This window comes from Mauremys mutica, chromosome 9, assembly GCF_020497125.1.
Source record: "Mauremys mutica isolate MM-2020 ecotype Southern chromosome 9, ASM2049712v1, whole genome shotgun sequence".
Classification (NCBI taxonomy): Eukaryota; Metazoa; Chordata; order Testudines; family Geoemydidae; genus Mauremys; species Mauremys mutica.
This window is the reverse complement of record NC_059080.1, coordinates 71945664-71973127: the sequence shown is the minus strand read 5'-3', so window position 1 is coordinate 71973127 and position 27464 is coordinate 71945664. Positions and strand designations below refer to the sequence as shown.

Below are 27464 nucleotides of genomic sequence, written 5' to 3'. Positions count from 1 at the left end.
GAAACATTTGAGTTGTTACTGATTCATTGAAATTTATGTTGTGTTGTTTCAATGATGTGCTTATTAACTCTGTTCAAACTAAATTTTCCATGCTACAGATTGATTATTTAAGTTAATTTTTAACCTAATTTGTTCACTTTGTTGGCTTTGCTTTCATGTTACCATTAAAAACTGAGACAAAATCAAGGAAAACTAGGCTTTTATTTCATCACTTTAGCCTACTCTCCTAAGCTATTGTAGTTGTCTGTTATATATTTTATGGTACTTAAACTAAAATATAGTTTTATTGGAAACAAGGCAAATTGAAGATCAACTTTAAGGGCCAGGTTTAGTACTTTTTATTTAAGGCCATATTAAGCAAATTATTCATTCATTCTTTGAGGTGAAATGGGAGTTTTGCCAGAGGAAGGAGTGCTGAATGACACTCTAATGATGCATCTTGACTCTGGAATGTCTTCCATTTGTCAGTCAACTTGATCAGTAACGTGGACAAATTCAAGCCTAACTTAAATCCCATGTAAGCTTTCAGTGGGGTTTCATGAGAAGTGAATGAGGGTGAAATTTGAACAATAGTTTCTTTGTATTCAATATTTTTTACTTTACTAATAATAACTGTTCATTAGAATTTTTTATTTTAAATTAAAAACCTTTAATCTCTGTTTCTTTTCAGGTTTTGTGAATGATTCAGTTACTAAATGCATTGTGGCTTTACGCTTAACTGTGGTAGTAAAAGTCAGCACGTGCATGCCTGTGGGAAGCCACTCAGATGACTTTCAGTGTTTGGGAAAAGGAAAATGTATCACAAAACCATCTGAGGTAAGGTGAAACATTATCAAAAACCTTATTTAAAGAGTAAAGATTAAATGGGGTAGGACAAATACATAGCTAATATGTTTAGACTAGTATTTCAGTACTAATTCCACTGTGTGCATGTGCGTGCATGCATGTCTATATGTTTCAAAAGCTGGTAAAGGTTACTAAGTAATAACAGTGTACTTGTCTGTCACGTCATTTACAAAACTGAAGATCTGAAAAGCAAAGAAATAATTAATTAAAGATGAAAGGAATCAAACACTGCCCAGATAACAAACATTTATTCTTATCAAGTATAAAGTAATTTTATATTTCATCACAACAAAACCAACTTAACTTTCACCATCAAGGAATGCTTTTCTTCACTAGTGATCTCAAAATATAAACACACCCCCTTTTGAAACAAAAGCATTAATTGATATATGTTCACATGAATGATCTCCTTAGTGTTGTATTGGCAATTTCTTAAATATTTAGGTAAAAGATCAGTAGAATGGGTACACAGCTTCCCCCGAGGACTATAGCCTGTCTTGAGAGTAGAAAGAGGAGGGAAAGCAGAGGCTTCACTGAAGAGAGCTGAGTTGCAATAAGCGGTGAACCCAAATCTTCATGTGAATCTGCAGACCTGTGCAATCCGGTTTGTGCAGTCCACGCAGCTCTGTTGTTTTTAAGGTTTTATGTAATCTTACACCGTTCTCACCATGTATGTTAGTCTGTGTAATGACTTATTCAGAAATTTTAAAATGGTGCCACCGATTCATCTAAGCATAACCATATATGAGCTTGGGTAGAAACAAGGCAGATCTACTTGAGTAATGTTGAAAATCAAAAAGATACATACAGTGAAGGGTAACAAAAATGATTAGGGTTATGGAACAGCTTCATATGAGGAGAAATTTGAAAGACTGGGACTGTTCAGCTTGGAAAAGTGACACTGAAGAAGGATATGATAGAGGTCTATAAAATCATGACTGGTGTGGAGAAAGTGAATAAGGAAGTGTTATTTACCCCATCACATAACACAAGAACCAGAGATCACCCAATCAAACAAATAGGCAGCATGTTTAAAAAAATCTATAACAGTATTTCTTCACACAATGCATAGTCAACCTGTGGAACTCATTGCCAAGGGATGTTGTGAAGGCCAAAACTATAACTGGACTAAAAAAATAATTAGATAAGTTCATGGAGGATAGGTCCATCACTGGTTGTTAGCCAAGATTGTCAGGGATGCAATTCGACTCTCTGGGTGTCCCTAAGCCTCTGACTGCTGCATACTGGGACTAGATGACTAGGGATGGATCACTAGTTAATTGCCCTGTTCTGTTCATTCCCGCTGAAGTCTCTAGCATTGGCCACTGTCGGAAGACACAGGATACTGAGCTAGATGGACCATTGGTCTGACCCACTATGGCCATTCTGATGTTTTTATGTTATATTGTTCTTCCTTACTGTACCTGATTACTGTTGACTTCACTTCTCTTTCCCTTTGACAATACTATATTGAAGGACTATAGCAGAGATCATAGGAATTTCATTGATCACTTTGTGGTCTGATAGTTCCTCTAGACAAAATAACATGCAAAGGAAAGAATAATAAAACTTTCTGCTAAATTCTGTTGTTGGGGTGTCATTTTTACCAGTCTAGTCTGTGTTTCTTTGAATTAGGCCACATATTCTCCATTAGTCTATATGGAAAATGTCTTGTGTATATATACGTTTTTTAACAACAAACATTTTAGAGCACAGTAAAAACCTAGATTAACTGTGAATATTTAATATTCACTTGGGAGATAAAAGTAGTGGTGGCTGTTGAGCAAATATTAACATCTGTTAGCCTTCTGTGCATAGAAAAGTTGGCACGTTTGGGGAATTAAATAATAGCTCAGCTGCTAGCATTTACTAATTTAAACTCAAAACAAAAGCACATTACATTGACAGAAAATTATAGTTTGAACTGCGATGATAATAATTGAACTGCTAAAATATATATATCCATGACAGTAGTAACATCTGGAAGAATGGAACAGCTTCTTCAGACTTGAACAATAAAGTTTTTAAAATACTTGAGATAATATACACACAATTACGACAAGACCATTTTAGAAATAAATGCTACTTTCCAGTTTAGGGCCTTACTGTAGTGGTTGTCCCTTCAAGTACACATGTTTCCTATTTCTTAAGCTAGTTTAATTTTTTAATTTATTTCCTTCTAAATTTAAAATTTTTCTTTCAGAACTACAGCTTTCTAAATCACGTAAGCTTCTTACATAATAATACATTAAAAACTTAGTAGGGGACATCATAATGTGAATATGTGCCCGTTCTTTATTTAGTAAGAAGAATTATTTAATTTAGTATGGATAATTTTATTTGTTTAGTTTTTTAATTGCATTTATTAACACTCCTAAAGCACGGGTTCAAAAATTTTGAAACTTTATAAGAGTAGTTCAACCAAAAATCATGTGGAAGATAAAGCATATGAACTAGAATGTTCACTAAAAAGGAGGAAGGCAGTATACTTCTCCCTTTCCTCTTTCTCCCTGTTTTTCCCATCTTCTCTCTCTTTTCTCCATCTGTTAATATGTTACGTTATATTACATAGACCTAAAGATCTACATTGACTGTTGTATCTGACTGCTTTGGAAGAAGTGATGATCTGTTGATGTATTCTGTGTTTCATTCATGGAGATGTGTGCATTATAATTTGCAATGAACCTATTTATATAGATCTTTGACCTGTACCATTTTACAAAAAAATAAAAAAGAAACAAAATTGGTTCAGTGCTATCAAATAGGGTCTGTCAACCCTCAACTTCAAAACCCCATTCAATACCCACCACTCCACCTTCAAATCTTTGGAAAACCAAATGCCCAATATAAGTCTTGATGCAAGCTCTGGCAGTCATTAAATTCAAGCCTTGGCAGACCAAAGGAGAAGTATTTTCCAGGGGTGAAGAAACCTCACTGAGAATGCCCAATCAGTAGGTCCCATTCATGTAATCATTACTAGCCTTTATTGTTGTAGTGGCATAGAACCACATAAAGAATCAGTCTATAGGGAGAGCAAGGCATCACCATTTAAAGTTTTATAGGTTAAAACTCAGAACATGGGCATTATTTTTGCCAACAATGGCCTTTTTCATTGAAAAATTTCAAAGCTCAGTTTTTTTGACAAGCTCTGTAGATGGTAGAAAAACGACATTTTTTCACGAAAATAATGAAAAAAGGATAATTTTTTTGTCAGAACATTTCAGATTTCAAACCTTTTTTTTGCAGCTCTAAAAATGAATGCATTAAACCTCAGTCAGAAATCATTTGATATCAGTGCCAATCACACAGAACAGATGTAACATTCTGCCTATGATAAATATGGCCAAATAGCCAGGCAGATGTATCCTGAAATTTTAGAATGGTCTTAAGGTATGTCACCCCATTTAGAGTGTATTACGGTAATGCAATGCAGTCTTGATATGACAAACGCTTGATGAGATCTGTATCTGAAAGGAAAAGTTACAACCTTTTTGCCAAGCACACACAATGAGTTGCTTTTTGGTTAAGTGCTGAAACTTGTAACATCCATCAGCTTCTGAACTCCAACTAGATTACTAGTTTGTAAGCCTGCATAAGAAATGGTAGGCTTACTCTCTCAACTGGGGTGCTGATATCTTTGCTATTTCTTTAGATTGCATCCCACACCTTATAAGCATCACCTTTGACTTTTCTGGGTTGAACCTCAATCAACTAATCCTCATCAACACCTCAATCTCTGTTAGACATGAAACAAGTCATTCAGCTGCACTGGCTGTGCTAGAAGAGAGAGAAATATTAAGTTGGATGTCATCTGCATACTATAGACACCACAGCTGGTATTTCTAACCTCCTAAAAGCCCAAATGATCATTGAACAGGAGAGGGGACAGAATGGAACTCTCTATGTCTCTGCATGGGGGAGCCCTTGAGGGAAATGAATAATTGTCTAAGACTACCCTCTTGGTCCTCTTAAGGAGAAAGGAATGGAATCACTTGAGGGTCTCCATCTATTAGTGCTAGGCTTTGTAGGGGAGAAAACACACCTCATGGTGTTGCCTGATTTGTTGAGTGGATATTGATTATATTCATTTTCCTTTAGAGTTTCCAGTTAACTCCCAATTGAGAAAACAATTAAACTTCTTGAGGTTTGCCAGGTTCCCGCCCCGGAGTCATGCACAACAGAAAGATTAAGTTCAATTTCAAATTCAGTTTCTTGTTGAGGACCTTGACATGCAAAACACTGACACACATGCTCGGAGCAGAGCTGAGATTTTAATACTTTTATTAATACAGTCAGTAAAAACACAAATGTTCCAAACCAAATGAGACTGCAACATGAGGCAGACGTCCCACATCATCCCATATGCGTACTCTCACAATTCTCATGGAGACCTAGAGGTGGGAAGGCAGGGTCCTATCTGATCTCTGGGATGCTAAGCTAGTCTGATGGTCAAGGTCCTGAGAACTCTCTAGCTTCTGTGGTGGTTGGGCCTATTATAGGGTCGAGTGGCTGCCATGAATATGCATACAAATATTCTGCTTCCTCTATCCAAAACTAAATTCCTCATTCTGATAATCTTGGGGTGTCTGTAGCCTATAGGTTAGCATATTAATTATCCCAAGTCCATTGTCATATCTCATATCCATTGTCAATTTGTTGCCATAACAATCTTGCAATTATATGTTTGCAGATGTTCTTATCCCAAAATACTTAAAATACCTGTTTATTTCATGCACTATTAGCAAAATTGCAACTGTAAACCAAGCAAAAATCTTATCTTAGGTTCCCCTATAACTCAGTGATTTTACTGGTTAACTTACTTATGTTAAGGTTTGTAGGTCTAAAGCCTCATGCTAAGTGCTCAAGCTGAGTCTTACGGGGTTTGGGCCTGTAGGTTCCTTGCATTGCCGCTGGATACAATATTTATGTTCTGCAGGCTACAATGATCAGTGATAACTAAGTCAGGTAACATATCTAAAAGAATCAGGAATGGTGATCATCAGTGATCACAACTGGTACAGTTTATGATATGCTCTAACACTAACTAGGGCCACAGCTGTCCCAACAATCTGTCTCCAAAAATGAAAGTTTGAGCCTAGGTGATAGCTGAAGAGATTTTTTTTCTTGATCAAGGGTCTAACAATTGTTTCTTGAAAAAAGAAGCTGGTATCTTGCGGGTATCCGTTCTCCCCTGACCCCCCAAAAAAGGAGTTTGTGGCCTGTACATGCACAGGAATAGAAGGGCTCAGATTATGTCCCCAACATATTTGCCTATTCAGTCAAAGGGTGTGTAGACTTCATTTTTGGAGATGGGGAGGCAGTTACATATATTGAGTCAAAAAGAGATTTATGAATTCACTCCATCACTGGCCATTTCTTTGCTCACTGTACTTTATCACACCAGTTCCAAGAGGCTGAAATATGGTCTTATGTGGTTCTCAAATTGAAACCTTTTTTTGGTTGGTCCTACAGAATAAGCAGATATCCAACCCCCATTTTCTGGCCAATAAAGTAATACTGTTAAAAAATAATAGGTTATTTAGAGATCATTCCTGAAATGTGTTGTGCCATCAATCCCCATTCAAATCAGCATGAGTCAAGGATCCAGGGAATTCAGTTTTAAGATACATCGGTTATAGCAAAGAGTATACTGAAAACAGACCAATGAATAGTAATAATAGGAGGATATTTATTAAGGGAATAACTTGCAATGGGAACTGCTTCTAGCACGCTGTAGCTTATGGCTAACTACCAGCAGCAGGTGGCGCTATTGGACCTAGAGAAGCCCTAGAGAGGTCAGTTTCTGAAAAAGTCATATACCAAAGTATTACAGGCAGAAAGAACTAGAATTAGCAATATCCTTCATAAGTCTTTGCTACCGATCAAATTTGGGCTCACAACTATAACTATTCTTTAACTTCTACAGAAAAGTCTTTCAATTCTTTGGAACATACTGGGGAAAATAAACAGCCCTAACATTTATGATCCTCTACATGCAACCAAACTACTTTAAAAGTCATTCTAGACTGCGGATAATCAGCCAAGGCATCAGTTATGTTTCTGATTTCCAAATATAATTAATTTATGAACCGTTTTTTACCCCATTGAGAATAAAAATGTCATTTTATTTATTTCTCCTTACTGGTTTTTCAAACAAAAATGTTCTTGCCTTACAATTTAAGACTGTAAACTTTGATTCAGAACCAATATGAACAGTGTAGTTTTAATTAACTTGATTGTGGGAGGTGCATGCTGAGTTGAGTGGGATGTTTTTGCCACTATTTTCCTCATCCACGGAGAGACATACCCTGAAATGACTTGGTGATTTTTGTAGTGATATAGCAAGCAACTGCCAAAATTATATGCTCAATGTGACTCAGCCATAGTGTCAATTTCCCACAAGGCTGATCTTCTGTCCTTCTTTTTGCAAAGCTGAAACTTTAATTTTATTTCTCTTTACAACATGCCCTTTGTGATTTTCTGTTTGTTTTTATCTATAATTCATTCTGTTTGTATAATCTAGTATTCCAAGATGCAAAGCATGTTTTTAGACGAATGTATAAAAGGCCTAGTGCCATGAATATGCTAAAAGCTCCATTGGCTGTAGTCATTGCTTCCACTGCCAACAGGAATATTAATGACCATCTTTGTTTGTTTATGTACCTCACCATTTTGATTCAAATGTATTTTAATGGAAAAGAAATATGCTACCTCATCTGCTTAACTGGAAAGTAAATTATAATAAACAGTTTCCTGTAGTATAAGTACAGAGGCATGCTGTAATCTGTAGAGCGTGTAAAACAGTAAACAAATAAACTTGGTCCAGATCTAGAGCTCATTACCTAGCTTTTACTCATTCCTTGCTCAGGAAAACTCCTGAGCAAGGAATACGTTGGCCCCCTATGTTTGGATGGAGTCAAATATTATTTTTACCAGCTGTTGAATACAATGTAGTAGTGAAATCAAAAGGGCTTCCAGGGTATAGATTCTCTTCCCATTTTTGCTGTACTGTTGATGAGAGGAGTGCAATACACAGACCTCTGGTCCAAATTTTGTTGAGAGAGTAGATTCTGAGTCAAGGTTGCATCCTCTTCCAACAGAATTTCTGCCTGTGTGGGAACACCGTCTTCCCGAATAACATTAGGTAGGCCAACAAAATCACGTCCATCAACATAGCTGTGTCTACACTGGAGGTTTGTTGGCATAGCTTTGTCGGTCAGGTGTGTGGTATTTCCCCCACCTCCCTCCATTAACATAGCTATGCCAGTATAAATTTTAAATTTAGACAAAGGCTTTGATTCATACATGAAAAATGTACTTTATTAGGTAGCATCTTTGTATGCCTTGCAACATATGTGCATGATTTTTGTACTTTTGCCAGTATGGGTTAACAATGAGATTGGAATAATGGCACATAAATCATGTGTAATTAGCATCTTTAACCTTCTAAAAAAGTTCATACTTTTTAAGATATATATTATGATGAAGGAATCAATGACCATTTAAGTAGCATAAACTTTATTAGTTTAACAATTAAAAAAAACTTGAAGATCTTTGTACATCATTCTTCTTTAACATTAATACATTTTAATAATATGGTTTTACAGAACATCACTATACATTCAAGTTACAAAAATAAATCTATTATTATATCATTAGAATAAACCAGAATTTACAAAAAGGGTTTTTTCAGTGTGTCCATTTTTTTTGTCACATGCAGAACACAATACAACTCCAGATTGTGTCATGATATATACTGTGGCAAATTATAACAAACATGTTTTCTATCCAAAGTTTTAAAAGTTTAAAAATCTGTAAGAAAACATATTTGAAACACAAATGAATATTGTAACTTGTTATATTTAATCAAGAACTTACAAAAATCAGTCTCTGCCCTGAAGAGATTAATCTAAAATATTGTCTGTGCTGAATATTTGCCCCAGTCTCAGTCATTGGTGGTCAGCCACTAATGCAGCTTCAACAGTGAAACCCTTAGGTAAAGTTCCCCTTTAAACCACCATGTGCACCAGTACCGTTTACCCTGGTTTCAAGTTGGGGCAGCTGCACCAGTGCTAATTGGCTCCTATAGTAATTTTCCCTGTCTATACTAGGGGTTTGCGCTGGTGCAGAGATATTGGTGACTGGGCACCAATGTCTGAAATTCCCTATGTAGAAAATTGAAGGAGACAATTGAAAAATAACATGCAGTGCTTTTATGTATGTAGCAGTAAATATATATAAATGCACTAATAAACACTTCAAGATTCAGAAGATAATACTGCCTATCAGAACTGTAAAAGCCATCCAAACTAGATACAGCTGACCTAGCTGCTAAAGTTATTTAATTCCTTCTGAAACGCACAAATGTTCTGGTGTTCTCTCAAAATGGCATCAGTATGATACCAGCTCTATTCAGAGTCAATACTAGAACAGCATAGTTTCTGGACATTATTCAGTATGTCATTTAGCTCTGAAGCAATTACCACTATTAGCATTTAAGTAATCACAAATAGGATTTCATTAAGATAAATGACAGGAAGGCCACACCTCTCCTGATGCTGCTGTTTTAGTCTGTCTGGATGCATTCAGATGCAATAAAACACTGAATGTACTGATGTACATTCTGATGGCAGTCTTTACAAACAAAGTTTTGTTTCATAATGAAAGCTGAAGTATTTTAGATAGAGGCTTTCACTTACATTGGTGTAAATCAATGACTTCAGTGGAGTTACTCCAGATTTATACTAGTCTAAATCAGAGTAATATTTGGTCTATACATTATAGTAATTAGCCAAAAATTTGAACGAATATTAAGTCTTTCTGAGCAAGGGAGAGGCAGGCATCAGATTAGGTCTGAACATCTTCATTAAGGATAAATCTACTATAATTAAGAATGCAGAATGAATTATCTGTCTCAATGTAGTTTTTATAATCTCTCTTGCTTGTTGTAAAAATATCAGAAATCCAGCATCTGGTACGATGATTATTCCTCTTATTTATTTCCAATAGTACCCACTAAGCTTTGTTTTGGCTGTAGGTACAGTAAATCACTAGAAAATAGCAGAGAATTTATATTTTGGATTTGCTAATAAGAAATTGGTCTGATTTCAATTTAATTGCTACCCAATCTATATATATACTGTTATAGATTTACACTCCATAATATTGTTAACTAAAATACACAGAAGAATTGTATATAAATTACATTTGGTTTGAATTGTTTAGATACCATTCTGTTTAGGATTACAACAGTGTGTAATTTCTCCTTCTCTTTGTGTTGCTTTTGTGCTCAAATTAATGAGCACATGTCACCTACACAGGAAAAATATATAACACCATGATTTGGAAAAAATTAAGATGATTTATCTAATAGCAAATAAAGACACCTAATCATCTCTGCAGAATAACTTCTGTGAATCCCCAAACTGTTGTTTATCATTAGAAATTTGAGTTGGAAGTGTTGCAACGCTTTTTGTTGTCAAAATTTCAAAAAAAAAATTGTTACTATATTTCATGGTAAATTGCTACTACATATCTTCTGACATTATCATCATTATCCTTAGCTTTTTAACTGTCCGTTTTGTTAACATTAGTGAGTAAAACACTTTTGAATTTTATGCCTCTCTTACTCCAGTACCTAGTGATTAGTACTTTGTGCATATGAGATAGTAGATCTCGGCATTTAGTTGTGGGGACAGGAGGGTGGAAAAGCATGATTTTCATTAGTATTTTAATTTTTTCTGTTATGCTTTTTCTAAATAAATTACTGCTCACATCCTTTATAACTGAGATCTGTGCTGTACTTTCGTCAGTTTAGATATGTATTTGAACACCCTGAACTTTGGTGAAGTTTGCACTGAAGTCTGATGCAAACTTCATCACTGACCCCAATCTCTATAATAAGTTGAATCAAAACTCCAGATGCAAGCGTCTCCAGACTCTGTGGAAGTTGACATCTGTGTCCTAATTTAAACTCTGTGCCTGAGGCCCTCTTCTACCTAAGCAACACCATTCTCAAGGCTGTTGCAATGTCATTGGCTGTAAGCAGAACTCCTCATTTACTTCAGTGTGGTGTTCTGCTTAAAACTGATAACATGATACGGCTCTAAATCACAATTTGCTGCTCCTATTCTGCAGAGAACTGTCCTGTGTTGTACTGTTATGTACTTTCCTTTCCACAGTATAATCAGCCATGCAGGGCTGAATTAAGGCAATCTGGTGCCTCTATGGATCTGCCCTGTGCTGTGGCCCCACCCTTACTTGCAGTGGCAGCAGGATTCAGAGTTAAATTGAATGAGGTATTGTTTAAGGATGTGTGCAGACCGAGACAAACGTTAGTTAAGTCAATTCCTATTTTCATTGCATACATGCAGGGGTGCTGGAACAATTGTTATAGTGGGTGCTGAGAGCCATTTAACCACACTGTAAGCCCTGTATTTACAGAAACTCCTCACTTAAAGTCATCCCAGTCAATGTTCTTGTTACTGATCAATTAGGGAACATGCTGGTTTAAAGCTGTGCAATGCTCGCCTGCTTTGTCCACTGCTTGCAGGAAGAGCAGCCCGTTTCAGCTAGCTGGTGCAGGGCTTGGAACCAGGGTGGATCGGCAGCCCCCCATCAGCTCCTCCTATCAGTTCCCCGCTCCCCTAAGTTCCCTGTGCAGCAGCTGCCCAGCAGGCTATCAATTGCCAGCATTGAGCTGTCCCTCCCTCACTGCCATGTGCTGCTCCTGCCCTCTGCCTTGGAGCTGCTCCCAGAGACTCCTGCTTGCTGTACGGGAGGAGGGTGGAGGTGGGGTGCTAATGTCAGGGTGTCCCCCTTCCTCCCGTTCCTACACCCCACTTACCCCGTTTCTATAGAGCAGGGGGGACACATGACAGGGTTCAGGACGGGGAGAGCTTCCAGGCAGCAGCTGTGGTCTCAGCAAGCTGATCTAATTAACAAGGCAGTGTACTTAAGACTGGGGTCAGCTACTTAAAGGGGAAATGTGCATATCTTGCTCTGACACACAGTGTGTGTCTCTGTCTGCTATGCTCTCTCCCTTCCCTCCATGCCTGCTGCCTTGTAGAGTGAGACTACATTAACAACCAGTTAACTCTTGAGGGTTCAGCCAAATGCTAGTTCATCATTTAGCAGTAAGGCATTCCCTGCGAAATATCACACCTGCTGACTTCACCACCTCAACCCAGCTTCATAATCATCATCGCTGTGTACCAGTATTAAATTGTTTGTTTAAAACTTATTGTGTGTGTGTGTGTGTGTGTGTATACATATATAGTCTTTTGTCTGGTGAAAAAAATTTCCCTGGAACCTAACCCCCTCATTTACATTAAAGCTTATGGGAAAATTGGATTCGCTTAGCATCATTTTGTTTAAAGTCTCATTTTTCAGGAACATAACTGCAAGTGAGGAGTTACTGTAATGGAAATCACTTCAAGCCTAGAACAATGGGGTTCCAGTTCTAATTGGGATGTTTGGGCACTAATCATCATCATCATCATCATTAATAATAATACTTAGCTCATAAATAGTGCTTCTCAAAGCACTTTATAAAGGTCAGTATCATTATCATTTTACATATGAGGAAACTGAAGCATAGAGAGGAAATGACTTGCCCACGGTCACCCCAATAATCCAGTGGCAGAGCCAGGAATAGAACCCAGTCCCAGGTCAATGCTCTGTTCACTACGCCACGTTGTCTCCCCATAACACAAACGCTACCATTATACAAATATTGGCTCAATTTTAGGAAAGCACTTAAGCATAACCTGGAGTTTATCTGGAATTGCAACTTTTCTGAGATGTTTTATCCCCTGTTTCTGAGAAATAGTGGTATTCCAAAAGAGAGAGGATAGTCCATCTGGATCATTGCATTGTAGATTCCATTTCTTTTTGCGTAGACTGCTCTAGAACAATAATTTTCTAGATTTTCAGGATTCTTAGATTAGCAACACTTCAAACAAAGTTGAAATCCACACTATAAAACTCCTGTAGTTTGGTAGAAAAGCTGCCAGGCTTTTGTATATTTTTATGAGTTAAATGTGTGAGAACCATATGTAAACAGAGAATGACTGGATAATGAACTGGCTAAACCATTCTGGCCAAATTTTTCCTGAGGAAGACACGCAATCTGGATTTCAGTCCAAAATTTATAACATTTGACAAAGTTATAATCAACTGAAAAGGAGGTTTTATGATAATGAAGTATTAGACAACCTTAATAATAGGTGGTGCTACCAGATCTTCCTACAATAACATGTGCACATGCATAAATGTTAACAAAACATACCTGCAAAAATCACTGAGAGTGAAATTGAAAATGACGTCAAGACATTAACTTCTAATGGTGTAAATCAGAATCAGCGAATTTGGCTTTTATACAAGTTGGCAAAGTATTGGCTTCATATGTAAGATGAGTGGCAAAGTACACCAGAGAAAGCAGCCTTCCCAAACCTCCATAGTCCACAAAGCAGTATTAGTTTAGTCAGCAATGTTTGAAACACCTTGTAATTTAGAAATAACGAATACATTTACCTGTAAAGATGAGTCCTTGAGTCTTGATCAGGTCTAACCTCTGGCAAAGCAGTTTGCTGAAGGGATTGATATTGGAATGCAAAGCCTTTCCTCTATACCTTGACTTTTCAAGTAAAGCTCGGGTTGGAAGTGAAAACATTGTGACGTATGATAGATGTTTGATGGCCTGTGTAAAAATAAGTTGGTAGTTCATGGCGTAGAGTCCACATCACAAAAACACTTTCAAAAGTGACTTCGGCAGTGGGGCATAACTCTTATTAAAGGTCAATGGGATTTAGATTCCTGAATGCCTAAATCACTTTTTAAATGAGATTTAGACTCCAAATTCACTTAAGATGCTTTTGAAAATGTTACCCTTAATCACTACTAAACTACTGTCGAGGGCAAATTGGCACCTTTGTTGTTTGGCAGTCACAGCAGGGAGGACAGTCCCTTTGCCCTGAGATGTAGCTTCTTCAGGTCTGGAATGAGAGACATTGATAAGTATCCATATAGTCCACTGCATCTGTGTACTTGTTCTGTGTATAAACAGAAGATTTCACTTTCCATGCTTGTCAAAGTGGGCATTTTTCAAAAGCACGAAATTCACTGAAGAAGATAAAAAAGCAGGCTATGTACATTTTATATTTAAATGAAACAGTCTTCAAAAGACTTGTGCTTTCCCAGTATCCTTAGAGGTTAACATGAAAGAAACAGTATCACTAATGAAAACATTAATTAAAACACTAATTTTATATTATTTATTTTTCTTCACTAATCAGAGAAGCTAATGACATGGTACCATTTCAGCAGACGTTTGGATGCATTTTAGTTTACAGATAATCTGTATTTAAGCATGGAATGAAAAGTATAGTGTGGTACTAACCATAGCCTTTATCCACAGCATCTGTGCTTCTGTTGCCATTACATTCACCTTAATTTCTCATTAAGTGTAGAGAACAATAACAGTTACTTAAATACTTTAGAAGGTAGTTTATTTCTATGCAGTGTTGTAGCTGTGTGAGACCCAGAATATTAGAGAGATGAAGTGAGTGAGGTAATATCTTCTATTGGACCAACTTCTTACGTTTCTCACCAACCAGAAGCTGGTCCAATAAAAAAATATTACCTTAACCACTTTGTCTTTCTAGTTTATTTGTAGACAGTTCAATAGATGTTATCATATAGCTCAAAGAGAAATTATGGATTTGATGCAAAAATTAATGGGTGAGGTTCTTAGACCTGTGTTATGCAGGAGCTCAGACTAGAGGATCATAATAGTCCCTTCTGGTGTCAAAATCTATGAATCTGTTAAAAGGCTAAGACAATATTGTATTTTGTGTCATCATTACTGTTTGATATGCAATCAAAAATGTTTAGAATTGTAGTGTTAGCTCAAGAGGCTAGGGAGATGGGAAAGGAGGTTTTCAGGCAAGATTGAAAGAGACATGTCTCAGTGGTTTGGATTACAGTCATCTGGAGATTTCCAGATATGTGGGGCAGTACGAAATGAGACAGCTCTAACTGGTGAGTACAGGCCAAGTAATATATGAAACCAAAATTGGAGTGGAACTAATGGGTAGGGAAACAGGAGGGAAATGTGATCAAAATAATAGACTGAAGCAAATCCCTAGAAAGTTTTCAATAATTAGAGGGGACTTTTGAACTAGATTGAGGCCTGGTCCACACTGGGGGAGGAGGGATTGATCCAAGTTACACAACTTCAGCTACGTGAATAACGTAGTAGAAGTCAATGTACTTAGATCTATTTACCGTGGTGTCTTCACGTGGTAAGTCGAAAGCTGACGCTCTCCCGTCGACTCCGCCTGTGCCTCTCACGCTGGTGGAGTACCAGAGTCGACAGGAGAGGGCTCGGCGGTTGATTTATCATGTCTAGACTAGACGCGATAAATTGACCCCCACTAGATTGATTGCCACCCGTCGATCCAGTGGGTAATGTAGACAAGCCCGAGGGAAAGATTTGGAAGCTAATTATATGGCACAGGATGGTGGTAATTTGGGCCAAAAATAATTCTGTTGAATTATTTATAATAATGTGTAGCTGTAATTATTAACCTATTGCCTGAAAATCAAAATTCAAGTGAAATATTTATTGAGAGTATGAATAATACTAACCATGTGTTACAGTGCTGTACCCCAGAACAGGCCCCTTAGAAATGACTAGATAGATTAAATATATGAGATGCTGCTGCAGAAAAGATTTTGAAAACAATTGAATTATATTTGCTAAATAAAATAGCCTTTTGCAGCAGTGTGTCATAGGTGTTTATGTATAGAGTCAGAGACTAAACAGCTACAGTGCACAAAACATATTAAATATTTTTAGCTCCTGGTTTATGTAAACATCTTGTTGGGTTAGAAGGTAATTTAAAAGCTACGAGGGAGATCTGAACAATGGCATAAAAAGAATCTGCAGTGTCAAGGACAACAAATAGCTATTGTACAAATCTTCTTCCGTATCAAAGACTGCTTGCTTAAATGATCACCTGGCTACCAAGAAAAAGGCAAAGAAGATAGCTAATGTATAGCTTTCTGAATAGGTTATTGACATGAAAGGAAACACTTGTAAACACTTCAAGAATGTTTGGAAGGCCAGGTGAGTTTCAGGAATGAATATGAATATCATTTATATATGTTGGCTCTGATTCTCCCCTCTTATGCTGATATATAGCTGGTGTAACACTACTGAAGTCAACAGATTTACATCAGCCTAAATGACAAGAGAGTCAGGACTGTCATTCTTGAATCTGCCCTTTTGAAAAGCATGACCTCAAAATAGTCTGTGTGCAATCTGGGCAGCAAGCTATATACTAGATTGTTCTTTTATTTCCATCTGAGCATTCAGCTTTCGGTTTGGGAGGGAGTCTCAGATCTGCAGTTCTGCTAAACAGTAGTCAGTTTTCAACTATTACAGAGATACCTGTGTCTCAACACAAGCTATGCTTTAGTCAGCCATAAGTCAGTACAGGGGAAACTGTAAATTTAATGGCCTGTTATATACAGGAAGTCAGACTAGATGATCTGCTGGTCTATCCTGGCCTTAAACTCTATGAATCTATGTATGGGATTACATTTACACTAGGTGTATGTTTCCTGCAATATGTTTTGTTTTCATTTCTAGGGATCTAGTGGAGATTCCTGGTTGTATATTTCCTGGATATATTGTACATGGAAATGTTCTGATTTTCTTCAGCTTGCTCTAACCAGCAACACTTTGCACTTGGCCCCAAGATTGGATGACTGCAATGCAAACAATTCCTCATCAGATATAGCCCAGGATTCGGCCCTTTGTAAGGAAAGCAGGAAATGGACATAGTCCATGATGTGCAACATGACCAAGTTCATATTGCAACCTCAATATTATATTAACATAGTTTATTTAATTTGTTAGGTGTTCTAAATAAATAAAAGGGAAAATGAAACAAAAGAAAGAGAATAAAGCTACTGATGCAGACTTTCTAGAGGCATAACCTAGTTTCTTGTAACTACCACATTACTGCCTCTAGGAAGCAAGCATTCCTTTAACTGCATTTCCAGTTGCACGAGTGCAAGTACTGGAAATACAGCATTAATGCTTCTTTTAAATCTGCTGGATTCACTGATCTCATATTTTAAAATAAACAAACCAAGCAGAATTGAAGTAGAGAATAAGCAGATAGAATTGGAGGCAGGAAAATTCTGTGAAGAGGTAACAATCATGCAATGCACCATATTTTGCCTCTTGACTCATTTTGAAAAGTGGGCTCTCCCCACTCTGTAGCAGCAGTCCTGATCTGATGATTAAGCCGAACTCAACACTCAGAAACAAATGTGGTCACAAGCCCTTTAAGATATGCAGAATGTCTGTTGTTTAAGCATAAAAATCACTTGCTGCCTGAAAGAGTTAAAATAACCATGACGGATGAAGCTTGTAACAGATTTGTTTATCTCTTCACACAAGTCCTCATCCTACAGCTTGCACAATGTGACTGCGTTATCTGAGTACTGATAACCAAGCAAAGGTTTTGAGCAGTTGATGGTTGTCATCTTTAGGATTATTTATTTATTTATTTTAACAGAAATGAGCCAAGCGCTATGTATTCTCCACCAGTGCCATAGGGAATTGAGAAAAACTTATTGTGAATGGCACTAGTGACTTACCTTTTGGGATTTGCCATTCTTTATTTCAGAAGGTGGAGAAAGCTGCTAGGGGAGATTTGATTTTGACAGATAGGGAAGAACTGGTTGAGAATTTGAAAGTGGAAGGCAGCTTGGGTGAAAGTGATCATGAAATAACAGAGTTTCTGGTTCTGAGAAATGGTAGGAGGGAAAATAGCACAATAAAGACAATGGATCTCTAGATGGCAGACGTTAGCAAACTCAGGGAGTTGGTAGGTAAAATCCTTTGGGAAGCAAGTCTAAGAGAAAAAACAGTTCAAGAGAGTTGGCAGTTTTTCAAAGAGTCCTTATTAAGGAACGAGAGCAAATTATCCCACTGCATAGGAAAGATAGGAAGTATGACAAGAGACCTCCCTGGCTTAACCAGGAGATCTTCAACGATCTGAAACTCAAAAAAAAAATTGTGGATAGTAGATGTGGTATATCTTGACTTTAGTAAGGTTTGATAATATCCCACATGACCTTCTCATTAACAAACTAGGGAAATACATCCTAGTTGGAGCTACTATAAGGTGAATGCATAACTGGTTGGAAAACTGTACTCAGAGAGTAGTTATCGATGGTTCACAGTCAAGTTGGGAAGGGCATATTGAGTGGGATTCTGCAGGGAATGGTTCTGGATCTTCATCAATGATTTAGATAATGGCATAGAGAGTACACTTATAAAGTTTGCGGACGATACCAAGCTGGGTGGAGTTGCAAGTGCTTTGGAAGATAGGATTAAAATTCAAAATGATCTGGACAAACTGGAGAAATGGTCTGATGTAAATAGGGTGCAAGTCAATAAGGATAAATGCAAAGTACTCCACTTAGGAAGGAACAATCAGCTGCACACATACAAACTGGGAAATGACTGCCTAGGAAGGAGTGCTGCGGAAAGGGATCTGGAGGTAATCGTGGATCACAAGCTAACTATGTGAGTGTAACACTGTTGCAAAAAAGCAAACATCATTTTGGGATGTATTAGCAGGAGTGTTGTAAGCAAGACACAAGAAGTAATTCTTCTGCCCTATCCCGGGCTGATTAGGCCTCAGCTGGAGTATTTTGTCCAGTTCTGGGTGCCACATTTTAGGAAAGATGTGGGCAAAGTGGATAAAGTCCAGAGAAGAACAACAAAAACGATTAAAGGTCCAGAAAACGTAACTGATGAGGGAAGATGGAAAAAATTGGGTTTGTTTAGCCTGGAGAAGAGTAGACTGAGAGGGGACGTAGCAGTTTTCAACTACATAAAAGATTGTTACGGGGAGGAGGGAGAAAAATTGTTTTCTTTAACCTCTGAGGATAGGACAAGAAGCAATGGGTTTAAATTGCAGCAAGGGAAGTTTAGGTTGTACATTATAAAAAACTTCCTAACTGTTAGGGCGGATAAGCACTGAAATAAATTTCCCAGGGAGGTTGTGGAATCTCCATCATTGAAGGTTTTTAAGAGCAGGTTAGACAAACACCTGTCAGGGATGGTCTGAATAATCCTTAGTCCCGCCTTGAGTGCAGAGGACTGGACTAGAAGACCTCTCAAATTCCCTTCCAGGTCTATGATTTTATGACAAGGATCAGGTGATGGACTTGCCAAAAATGGTATTTAGATAGATTTCTGCTGGCTACATACCTGTGTGTATGCATAACTTGCATTGTAAATTACTGTGTCATATGGTAGTAACATAAATTGTGGTTTTGGCCAAATCACTCTGCTTTTGTTCAAACTACAGCCGTGTTTGGAGATTTGCCATCACTCACATGGAGCATATTGAGTTCTAGTGATCTGCAGATTTTGAAGGATGTAAAAGTATGTGCAGACCACTTGCTCAGCAGAGGCTTTTGGCAGTCCCAATAAAATACAGATCATTCCAGTTTTTGGAGCTATGCAGTGTTGATCTATGAGAACTAACTTTAAAGAAGATTTAAATGTTACTGGTTTCTGTTGAGTACAGAGTTTTGCAATGTTTTAAATCCACACATTATTAATATGATTTTTTCCGTGTAGGACACAACTGTTCATGTATCTAAGGCAAAGACAACTGAAGAAACAATAAAATACAAACATATCTCTATTTCCTTCTCCTTAGTTAATTTGTTAGTAATCTTAATGTTCCATAGATTCTTCTTTCAAAAATATTTTAATAATTTTTATAACTAACAACAATTATGAATGTCATATTGTGTTATGTCTATTTTAAAGTTTGAATGTCTAAGTCTTTAAAATATAGTGTCCTTTCACTTTTTTGTTATAAATTAAAATTTGGAAGATGTAGTAGAATCCTTAGGAAGAAGAATGCTCTCAGATTTCTGTCTGGAACTTTGGCAGAATTGAAGAGGAGACTTTCCCGAGGGAATCTGTCCCAGGTTTTACATAAAACTGCTGAGGCAGGACTTTGGGCCCCTACCTCTGTCCTTTGTATACATGGGTGCATCTCCCATTACCTCGATGTTGATTATGTTCAGTAGAGCTTCTTATTACTTACTTTAATAGTGTGTCTTAGGGCATTAATTAATAACGCAGTTAACTGGAACGCTATAGAAGAAAATTTTACAGTGGCTTATATATTACTGTTGTATATAACTAGCTTGGATATCAGGGTTCTGATCCCAGTTTCAGATCCCAGCGTTCTGATCTCATTACTCCATTGAAATTCCCACTAACATTGTTATGAGTTTTGCCTGAGTAAGGGGTGCAGGATCAGTATTTTAAGGGATAACTTTACAGAGATATATTTTTTACAATGATGTGTTCCTAGCTGCTGTGTTTTTAACCCTTGCTCAATTAAGTTAACAACACAGAAATAGGCTTGGAAATCTCATAATAATGGACACATTGTGTTTGTTTGTAGGCAATATTTTTCTGTGACTGTGAGGATCAATATATGGGTGCTTTCTGTGAAGAATTTAACGCCTGTCAAAGCCAGCCCTGCCAGAACAATGGAACCTGCACTGATGTAACACAAAAACATGATGGGAAAAATTTCACCTGCACTTGCCCTACTGGTATGTTTTACGTGGTGCTTTGAATAATATATTTCTGTTTTAATATTCTGTGCATATCTTTTGCAATACAGCACTTTCTATATTTTTAGCGAGAGGAAGAGAAGCAAGGGGGAAGAGGATACACGAACATAGGGGCTAGTGCTACAAAGACCACTAGATGTAGGTCTTACTGTTGCGAGCATTGTCCCAGTCAATGAAACTACTCACAGTTGTAAGAATTACACACAACAGGAAGAGTCTGCAGAATCGAGGCTCAGACTTTGCTGCCTAAAACTATCATGTTATTTGCTTTTCGGTACACCCTTGAAATTGTTCTCTTTTTGAGTAACTAACTTTAAGTGGTAGACATTTTGCCTCTCAGACTAGTCAAAAAGAAGATATTTCTATACAAACCGTGCAGCTGATGGATTGTTTATACAATTAATTTAAAATAAAATGTTGCAAAAATGTTATAAAATGCAAAAAGCTTAATTGAGTAATTCATGGTTTGGCTAATGATCAAATGTATGTGTTTTAAGTTGCTTTGAAATTGCTTTATGAGCATTTGTTTTTTAACACTTGATCAAATGAATATTGGCATCTTAATTAGAATTAAAATTAAACTAAATATGATGGTCATAGTTGAATGCCAGAGGGTAACTTCATGTAATTACTATTCTGTGCTGGAAGAAAATCCTTTTTACACAATTGCAATGATTGAAAATGTAATGCTTTCATGTCTGACATTTCAAAGGCACGAAGTTCATTGCGTAGTTCTTAGACAAACCATTTCAATAGGCATTTTCCAAAATTCTTTTGATTAGTTTTAAATGAAAAGCAGACTGGAATAAAATTAACAGCAACATTCAGTAGTTTATTTTCACTTCTTATAAACATTTTACGACACATTTTCAACTCTAGTATAGGAAATAGGAATGATCTATCGGCTGTTGATATATCAGATTATTTTTTAGAGCACCTAATACTGAGGAGAATGAAAGTGGAATTGTCTGAAAAAGGAAGAGATAACAGAGGGGAAGGAGAGATTAGTATTAGAAGTGGTTAAAAGTGGCTAGTTTTAGAAAATGTAGGCTAAATTTTAAAGTCAGTGTTGTGGCGTAGACGTATCTAAGTGTAGAATTTAGCCCAAAAGGATCATCCGTTGGCATTTTTGATACTATGGAACATATTCTGTAAATCCTCTAATAATGAAATTCCTTTTGTAGTCAATGGAAGTTCCACACATATAGTGCTTGCAGAATCAAGCCCCAGAACTGTGCATAATATAGAAGTTAACAGTTAGTTCTGAAGATAGTTGAAACCTTATGATGAAAGTCAGATGAAATAATCAGTACATTGAGACAAGAGTAATAGATGATTCAAAGTGGCCTTACAGCCAGCACTGTTGACCATAGAAGACTTGTCTCAGTGTAAGGGGATCTATCAGTGGTGTAGTGCAGGTATAGCACATCGCTCTCCACCCTGCAATCTGTTCTGTTCATTCCCTCTGAAACACCTGGCATTGGCCACTGTCGGAGACAGAATACTGGGCTAGATGGACCTTTGGTCTGACCTAGTATGGCTGTTCTTATGTAATCAGCCTAGGGGAAATGAGCTGGGCATCTGTATGCCCCACTAATCCCAGGCTCTTGTACTGGCAACATGGGCGGTTGGCAGCCAGCTCAAGCTAGAGCAACCTTCTAACTGCTCTAACTTATTCTAGGGTACCAATCCAGAAATTGCGGTATACAAAGATGTCTTAAGGTAGCTATCTTGCATCCCCACCTGTCATCTCCTTGGCCACTGCTCGGGATCTGTCCAATCATTTCAAATATTTAATAATTAACTCAACTAAATCTGCTGCTTTTTATGCCGCTGGACTTCCAATCTCTCTCTCCCTTTGCTTAGTTTAACTAGTTTGTATGTGCAGTCCCAAACTAATTTGCATATGGACTTCATTTAATGACCTGGATTTATACTTAAACCATGCTGGAAATGAGATATGACCTCCCTATACAAATATATTCTTCTCCATTATATTTCATAAATATACAGACGGATCCAACTGACTCTTTTATGAGTAAGATATGTAAATATAGTTAGGTAATGCTTTAAATTCTATTAACGGCAAAGGATAGTTAAGAAGAGAAAGATTAGACTGGAACTGAACTAGAAATTGAGTGACTTGAAAAATCCCTACAGTTAAGGTCATAGTGGATGATATGTATTCAGAATTCATTGACCATAAAATTGTCTGTAACTTGGAGAAGACGCTTGAAAATGTATTTTTATATACTGTTTAGGCATAATCATATAAATACCCTGAAATTCCTATTTAAAATGTAATATTAGACTAAATTATCTTCATATGATCTTATTTTATAAATGGCAATTAGTAGTAATTCTTAAACAAAAATTAACTATTTATAAGGCAAAAAAAAAATTCTGCTCCATGGATCCCACATTTTAGCAATGTGCAAAGTCCTTCAGTGGAACTACTTGTCTGAGTAGTGGTTTGTTCATTCATCCTCTAGAAAGGTTCAGAGATTTGCTGTGGCTGGGCTTGTAGAAGTATCCAAAAATTCATATATTTACCCAAAACTTGCCTGAAATTGGGCCTGACCATATCATCCACTCACCCTGTCAAACTTCCTAATGAAATGTAATCCTTTAACCTTAATCTAAATTTTTTTGACTGAGATATTGAATAGTGAAGCTCACAAGACAGTTTCTATATTAGTTTTCTATTATATTCTGGTTTTAGTTGGGCTATGTTTCATTAATCTCACAAATAATGTGTGATATTTCTGATCCCAGACAAAACTAAGAAGTTTAGAAACTGATTTTTTTAATAAAGTTAGCCAAATGTCATAGATTCTTTCTCTGGCTGATCACCACTCTTCCCTGCCTCCGTTTTAAAAAAAAAAGGCGAAGAAAAGTATCTTTGGTTTTGAATTTTGGAGAAGGTTTTAGGTCAATTTTTATTTAATCCAACCCACTTCACCCATCATTATTTAGTATGTGAAAATTTTGAAGTGAGTGAAAGATTGAAAAAGTGGCAAATTGGATAGGCACAAATTTTGGAAATGTTGATTACTTACGTTACTGAATATCTTATTTGTTGTCCCAGGACATTAGTCCAGAATTTGGGGAAAGTGAGAGATGCTGCATTATCAGTATGTTTTTTTCCCCAATAGAACACTTTCCCCCATGTAATCCACTACCCCTTCCTACACACTAGTTGCTACATTTGCTCTTGTGAATTCTGCTATTATCATGAGGGCTAATACGTCTTCCTTTGACAAGAGGGACATTGTGCATCTAGCTCCCACAGAGTGACAGAAAGATGTGTATGGCACATCTTCACATGAGATCCCAAAGATCATTGCTGCTAGGGCCATTTGAAATTTTTTTGACTGAACTTTTTTTGGTCAAAAATGCCATTTTATCAAAATGTTCTACAGAAATGGATTTGTTTTGTCAAAAATTTCATCTGGAGGTTTCCCAGTCCAGTACAGAATTTGTGCTAAAAATGAGGGGAGAGAGACTGACACTGAGATTTGGACCTGGATCCTCCCACATTCCAGATGAATGCCCTGACCACCAGGCTATTCTGGGGTATGGGACTCTCTCTTATGTTCTTTTCATAAGGAATTTCAGAAGGTCTGAGTTTTGTTCCACCTCAGAATTTTTCACCAAATGGCACTGTTGTTTTCCCCCCAGCCCTAAATGATGCTTGTCTGATATTCTCAGCTCATGTGTTGAAGAGTGACACGCCATCTCTTAGGTTTCTTGTAGTCTCACTTTATAATTTGTATTCTTAGGTGTATTTATTTTACCACAGAATCAATATATACCGGTACATATAATGAGCCAGATTGTTAATTGCTCTGCACAAGGATTGGGAGAGGAAGTAAGAACCTTCTCTGAGTGCAGTGCGTACATAAGGTTAGCAGAGACAGCAGTGCTAACCTCCCTATAGAGAAAGGGGAGGATAAGACTAGAAGTCTCCATTATTTCTAAATCCCCTGTGACTAAAATATATATGTATTAGGGGCAGCACTTTCTTCTGCTTCCTTAACCCGAGAAGAAGTTTTAATGAAACCATCTAGTTCTATAGCATTATGATAAAGAAACTACTTACATGCCAGTTTCTGAACAAAAAACATACATATTTCCAATCCATTAATTTTGACCCATGAGAGTGGATATATATTTTATTTTAAACTTTGATTTTTACCTATTTTTCATAAAAACGTACTTCCATAATATCATATATTAGACTCTGTGATGCACTTTAAGCCATTTTCAGTTCAATTCTCTAATGCTATGGTGCCCTTCTGGTTGTGGTGGAGCAGGGACTTAATCCAGGTTTCTCAAATCCTAGGCTAGCACGCTAGCCACTGGATTATTCTGCCTTCTCTGCACTGAGGTGGGACATTCGTACCGTACATCAGCGTTTGAAATTCATTTGTGGTAAGGGATGCCCTCACAATTTTTATAGTAGGGGTGCTGAGAGCTATTGAACCAAACTGTAAACCCTGTATATAATGGAAATCCCTTCAAGCTAGCACACCTAGTTCCAGTACCTATGTTTGTCATCTTGATTCACCACAACAACAATCCAAAATGGGCTGTTGCTGAATCAATGGGATTATTCTGTAGATATTGAACATCTCTTAGAGTACAGTATGCATGCGTTTTTTACAGAAAGGAGTATTGCAATATATTGCATTTGCCTCTAATGGGCTGAAAATGGGGTTGAGGGAGGATAAAAAGACACTTCTTTAGAGCATTTCCAACATCATGAGTCAAAATTCTGTTCCTATTAAAGTCAGTGGGAACATTGCCATTGATTTCATTAGTACCAAGGCTGGGTCCATAAATATGACAATTCAGTCTTGCGTAATTTTTCTTACCCTGCCTTGTTGTTATCGTTTCATGTTTTCAAAGATTTTTCGTTTCACTCTGCTTCTTTTCTTGGACGTACACCTCTCTCATTCTTAGGTTCACACATTCTCTATGGGACAAATTCAGCTATGGGATAAGTGGGTTCAACTCCATTGAAGCCAGTGGAGTAGGACTCATTTGTGCCATTGAAGAATTTAGCCCTATTTCTTCAGACATTAAAATGTGTTGGGTTTGGCTTTTTCTGTGTTTTTTTTTTCTTGAAAACTTCTGCTTTTGTTTTCTGAAACCTACTGTTTTTGTAGTAATTGGAAGGACTGTCACTGCTTGCTTCATCTTAATGTTCCCTAGATTTTCTATTAGAACATATGTCAGTATATCAAGAAATGAAAAGTAGAAACTGGTAGTGTTCATGTTATTTCTTTTAGAAAAGATTCCAACAGATTCCCTTCACTGCATATTAGAAGCTAATAGAGAAAATGGAAAAGAAAAATAGAATACACTATAAACTCCTTATTTTTGAGAGCTTTCAGGACTCACAGTACCTGTGAAGTACCATGTTGCCATGACCTTGCTACAAGAAAGTGATACAGAGATTTGTAACATCACAAAATGTACAGGAACAGAGATTCTTAAAATGTATCTGACTGACATGCTGCTTTTTTGTAGTATGACTCATTTAGGAAACTGTTAATTTGCAGCACTCAGTATTGGCTATTAAAGGCAAAAAGAATATTTTCTTTCAGTAGAAGAATACAAGCAATGTAGTTGTTAATTAGTTGGAATATATTTGTTTTCATAAAGCAGACAATAAAATGTCATCTTTATGGTGTGATTTGTTCCAGGTTATTATGACAGTCACAGCAAATCCAGCTGATTATTTTAGCAAGTTGCAGAGCCATGCAATTACATGTCCCTCATTTGACTAAAGTTTTTACAATCACACAATGAATTCCAATGTAATTTTTATTTTCACAAATTTACACTTTTGAAGATGGGCATAACTGAAAATGAAGTAAGCATATTCAGTATTGCACTATGCTTTCAGAAAAATAATCCTATGAACATGAGAGAGAACTTGAAATTCTAAAATATGTGTATCAAAAGCAAATTACTTGGCCAACAGTGTTCTGTGGTTCCTTGTGCTTGTTGTCTTTTTGTAAGTGTTATGTTCATTAAGTGCTCATCACCATTGCCAGTCATGGATACTAAAATCTACTGTTCATCCACAGTACGGGCCTGGTAACAAACAGTTGACAGAGCAAGCTCCCTCTCACTGCTCTGCTGTGTAACCCAGCCCTGACTTAGAAGGACCACCTATGGGAGATGCCTTAGTTTCTTTGTAGCAGATGTGTTAGTCTGTATCCGCAAAAAGAACAGGAGTACTTGTGGCACCTTAAAGACTAACAAATTTATTTTAGCATGAGCTTTCGTGAGCTACAGCTCACTTCTTCGGATGCATAGAATGGAACACACAGACAGGAGATATTTATACATACAGAGAACATGAAAAGGTGGAAGTATGCATAACAGCAGGAAAAGTCTAATCAATTGAGATGAGCTCTCATCAGTTTTTTTTTCCTCCTGCTGATGAGAGCTCATCTCAATTGATTAGACTTTTCCTGTTGATATGCATACTTCCACCTTTTCATGTTCTCTGTATGTATAAATTTCTCCTGTCTGTGTGTTCCATTCTATGCAGCCGAAGAAGTGAGCTGTAGCTCACGAAAGCTCATGCTAAAATAAATTTGTTAGTCTTTAAGGTGCCACAAGTACTCCTGTTCTTCTTAGTTTCTTTGTTGAACCTAGATGCCAGTTGTGGTGTTAATGCAGATACAACAGAGTTATTCTGGATTCATGCTGGAGAAAGTAGGAACAGAATTTGGCTCACGGTACCATGTAAAAATGCAGAGAAAACGCAGAGAAAAGGAAAATCTTAGAAATCTTATCTGGTGTAGAATTCTAGCAGTTATACATCTTTGAGCCAAATTCAATGCTGACTTACACCTATTCAAGCCTGTTGATGTAATTTTAAGTGTAATTCTGCCCAGAAAGCTTCT

The 27464-nt window shown here is 37.0% G+C and overlaps 1 protein-coding gene across 1 annotated transcript in view; it reads left to right on the top strand.

Moving 5' to 3' along the window:
* DNER (delta/notch like EGF repeat containing) overlaps window positions 1–27464 on the top strand; it is a 279307-nt gene that overhangs the window by 184790 nt on the left and 67053 nt on the right. Inside the window, exons 5-6 of the mRNA XM_045031472.1 lie at window positions 671–816; window positions 20364–20517. Of these exons, the coding sequence (XP_044887407.1) occupies window positions 671–816; window positions 20364–20517 (300 nt within the window). The remainder of the gene's footprint in view (window positions 1–670; window positions 817–20363; window positions 20518–27464) is intronic.